This window comes from Jaculus jaculus, chromosome 14, assembly GCF_020740685.1.
Source record: "Jaculus jaculus isolate mJacJac1 chromosome 14, mJacJac1.mat.Y.cur, whole genome shotgun sequence".
Classification (NCBI taxonomy): Eukaryota; Metazoa; Chordata; class Mammalia; order Rodentia; family Dipodidae; genus Jaculus; species Jaculus jaculus.
In genome coordinates this window covers 1793321-1797814 of record NC_059115.1, presented here as the reverse complement: position 1 = coordinate 1797814, position 4494 = coordinate 1793321, and the positions used below count along the sequence as shown (strand labels likewise).

The 4494-nt window shown below is 45.5% G+C and overlaps 1 protein-coding gene across 1 annotated transcript in view; it reads left to right on the top strand.

Moving 5' to 3' along the window:
• LOC101610876 (cytochrome P450 2A3-like) overlaps positions 1 to 4116 on the top strand; it is a gene marked incomplete at its 3' end in the record, with an annotated part of 20516 nt that extends 16400 nt beyond the window's left edge. The window contains exon 10 of the mRNA XM_045133958.1: positions 4097 to 4116. Within this exon, the coding sequence (XP_044989893.1) occupies positions 4097 to 4116 (20 nt within the window). The remainder of the gene's footprint in view (positions 1 to 4096) is intronic.
• Positions 4117 to 4494: the final 378 nt, after the last annotated feature.

Below are 4494 nucleotides of genomic sequence, written 5' to 3'. Positions count from 1 at the left end.
TGGCCAGAAGTTCGTTTATAAACAACAGAAGCCAAGCTAACACCTGTCAATTACAGGAGGCTGAGGCTGGAGAATTGCTACAAGCTTGAGGTCAGCCTGGGTTGCATAGTGAGTTCCAGGCTAGCCTAGACTACAGTGTGAGACCCTGTCTCAAAAAATGTGTGTGTGAGGGCTGGAGAGATGGCTTAGCGGTTAAGCGCTTGCCTGTGAAGCCTAAGGACCCCGGTTCGAGGCTCGGTTCCCCAGGTCCCACGTTACCCAGATGCACAAGGGGGCGCACGCGTCTGGAGTTCGTTTGCAGAGGCTGGAAGCCCTGGCGCGCCCATTCTCCCTCTCTCTCCCTCTATCTGTCTTTCTCTCTGTGTCTGTCGCTCTCAAATAAATAAATAAATAATTTTAAAAAATAAAAAAAAATGTGTGTGAGAAAGAGATTCAGCTATAAAATAAAATGAAACTATGTCACTTACAAAAAAAAAAAACCTGGAGAATAAGAAAAAGAAAGAAAAAAAAACACACTAGAAGTCATCATGGTAAATGAAATAAGCCACACTCAAGAAGAAAAATATTATCTTCTCCCACACATGGAATCTAGATTTAAACACATACATATAGGTAGATAGATGATAGATAGATGGATAGATAGATAGATAGATAGATAGATAGTTGATAGATAGATAGATTGATTGATGGTAGGTAGGTAGGTAGGTAGCTAGATAGATAGATAGATAGATAGATAGATAGATAGATAGATAGACAGACAGACATGAAATTATAGGAACTAGGAACTATTTGGAAAGAGGAAAGGTTCCAAAGGGAGGGGAAGGGGGGGACAAGAAAGAGTAATGAGGCTCCAAGTTCTTGCTTTGGCTCCTGGTTCTGAGCTGGGTGGGACAGCTGGCCTCCCTTGGCCTGGTGGGAATCATTGCTCCTCCTAGAACTGGTGAGAAAGAAGCTGTTACAATTCTCATTGCCTCGGGAGTTTTCTTTACAATGATTACTGGAGATTCACAGGAGACTGTGATTGCAAACGCTGGATTTGCTTGTGAAGCCCAAGGACCCCGGTTTGAGGTTTGATTCCCCAGGACCCACATAAGCCAGATGCACAAGGTGGCATATGCATCTGGAGTTTCTTTGCAGTGGCTGGAGGCCTTGGTACACCCATTGTCTCTCTCTCTTTCCCTTTCTCTCTGTGTCTGTCACTCTCAAATAAATAATTTTTTAAATCTGTTAGGTTTCAGTTGGGCATGGTGGTGCATGCCTTTAATCCCAGCACTCGGGAGGCAGAGGTAGGAGGATTGCCATGTGTTCAAGGTTTTGGTATTCAAGGCAAGGTCTCACTGTAGCCCAGGCTGACCTGGAATTCACCATGTAGTCTCTGGCTGACCTCGAACTAGAAGTGATCTTTCTAGCTCTGCTTCCAACTCTGTTGTTTTTTTCTTTTTTTTTTTTTTTTTTTTTTTTTTTTTTGAGAGCTTCTGGGAAATTCTGCTGTGTGCACTGCCCATCTCACCACCAGCATGCTGGGATGACAGAAGCCCACCATGCCTTCTGGATTTTCATATGGGGTCCACGGATTGAACTGGGGCACTCAGGCTTTATCCATTGAGCCACCTCCCCAGACCCAAGCTCAGCTCATCTTTGTGCTGGACAAGCTTAGCCCGAAAGACCAAAGGCCCAGGTCGTCACCCGCCACCTCAGATTCTTTCTTTGCTTCTGCCTGCTCTTGGCCAGGCAGCGTGGGTGGGAACGGGGACCTCCCCGGGGTGCAGCCCAGCTGCTGGGGCAGGTCCACCAGCCCCTTGCAGAGCAGGTGCAGCCTGCATCGTTGAACTTCTGTAAACAAGCTGAGCCCCAAAGCAGCTTCTCTAATGGGAACCTTAGTCCTAGTGTACGTGATGGCAAAATAGATGCATTTAGGCCAGAAACTGAGGGAGCAGGGTGCTGGTGTGACTGCGGCCCACGCCAAGTCACGGATGAGGTGAGAGCCTCGCCCCAAAGCTGCTTTAGCTCCATCAAGAGAATCAGGACCAAGCAACCTGCCAGCAGCTCAGGAAAAATACACACATGGTGATGAATGCATTGTTTACAGTGCAAAGGTAACTGCAAAAAGAAAATAGAAGTGGCGGACACCTTCAGTCCCAGGCACTTCAGAGGCTGAGGTAGGAGGATCGCTGTGAGTTTGAAGCCAGCCTGGGACTAGAGAGTTCCAGATTGTCCTGGGCTAGAATGAGACCCTACCTTGGAGAAAGGAAAGGAAAAGAATGAAAGAAAGAGAGAGAGAGAGACAGAGAGAGAGGAGGGAGGGGGAGGGAAGAAGGAAGAAAGGGAAAGGAAGGAAGGAAGGAAGGAAGGAAGGAAGGAAGGAAGGAAAGAAGGAAGAGAGAGAGAGAGAGAGAGAGAGAGAAAGAAGAGCAAGGAAGGAAGGATGGAAGATAGGAAGGGGAAAGGAAGGAAGGAAGGAAGAAGAAAGGAAGGAAGAAAGACAGAAACAGAGAGAAAGGAAAGAAGATAGAAGGAAGAAAGTATGGAATGAAGGGAGGGAGGAAGGAGAGAAAGAAGAAAGAAAGAGAGGGGGGAGGAAGAAAATAGACTAGCCAGGCATATTGACTCATGACTTTTATCCCAGCACGGGATGGTGAGGTGGAGGGAGGAGTGTGGTCATGAGTTTGAGCGCAGCCTGGACTACAGAGAGGATCTGGGTCAGCCTGGGCTAGAGTGAGACCCTGCCTCAAAACAGGAAAAACAAGAAAATAGTTATACTGCTATATATAATATCCAAGCCAACTGAAGTGGGCATAGGTTTAAAAAAAATCTAGTATAACGAATCTTATAAAAGTAAGGGGATGATTTGGAGAGAGAGGGAAAACATGGAAAAACAAAACAAAAAGCAGAAAACAGGGCTGGAGAGATAGCTTAGTGGTTAAGACGCTTGCCTGTGAAGCCAAAGGACCCGGGTTCAATTCCCCAGGACCCACGTAAAGCCAGATGCACAAGGGGTCGCATGCACCTGGAGATCATTTGCAGTGACTGGAGTCCCTGGCATGCCCATTCTCTCTCTATCTGTCTCTCTTCTCTCTATCTCTCTCTCTCTGCTTGCAAATAAATAAATAAATATTTTTTAAAAAAAAAAAGCAGATCTGGGGTTCACTTGCAGTGGCTAGAGGCTCTGACGTGCCCATTCTCCCTCTCTCTCTCTCTTTCTCTCTCTCAAGTAAATAAATAAAGAGGTGCATGCTTAAAAAAAAAAAAAAAAGCAGAAAACAAAGCCGGGCATGGTGATGCCAGCCTGAAATCCCAGCACTGCAGAAGCTGACCCAAACAATCAGGAGTTCAAAGTCAACCTGGGCTACAAAGTTGAGAGCTTACCCAAGTAAATAAAAAATTCTTCCAAAGTAAAAGTAAAAGAAACTCATAAATAAATAAAACCTTAGAAATAAAGTTTAGCCAGGCATGGTGGTGCACGCCTTTAATCCCAGCACTTGGGAGGCAGAAGTAGGAGGATCGCTGTGAGTTCAAGGCCAACCGGAGACTACAGAGTGAATTCCAGGTCAGAATGGACTAGAGTAAGACCCTACCTCAGTAAATAAAGCAGAGAGGGCTGGAGGAAGGCACGTGTGAACCTCTGGTCTCCACATGCTCCCAGGCACACATGCCAACACATTCACATGCAAAAACATGTGATCCAGAAATACCCTTGCTTCAAATAAGCCAAGCCAAAGTTCCGGATCAATGGCTTCAGATTATCCGCTCATTCTCTTGTTCCCATCCTCATGGAAGACTCTGTTCTCATCCATATTTCCCAAGGGAAGCCTGGAGGCTGGCCACGTCACTGCTCCTTATCCTCTGATGAACAGAGATGCTTAGCTACAACATAATCTCAGGGGTTCAGTTTGCAATTTCATCTCGCTTGATTTATTCTACTTAAGAGTTAAAGTTTTGTTTTTGTTTGTTTTGAAAAAATATCCTTATCTTTTTGATTTTCTTTTAAATTTTTTGTTTCAAATTTACTGGCTACAGAGAGAGAGAGAGAATGGGCATGTCAGGGCCTCTAGCCACTACAGACGAACTCCAGGGATCACATCACCATATGTGGATACGAGAGAACTGAACCTGAGTCCTCAGGCTCTGCAGGCAAGTGCCTTCACCTCTAAGCCACCTCTCCAGTTTTTGTTTTTTTGTTTATTGTGTTTTTGGGGGTTTTTTTTTGTTTGTTTTTTTTTTTTTTTTTTTTTTTGAGGTAGGGTCTCTCTCTCTAGCCCAAGCTGACCTGGAATTCACTTTGTAGTCTCAGGTTGGCCTCAAACTCACGGCGATGCTCCTCCCTCTGCCTCCCACGTGCTGGGATCAAAGGCATGCGCCACCACGCCCGGCTAATGTCCTCATCTTTACTCACTCGGCATCTCGGATCTTAAGTGAGCTTTTCTTGAATGTGGTTGCTTTCTTTCCTTTGTATGAACACCAGATGAAAGGAATGTTGTGTTTTCTCTTTTGTCT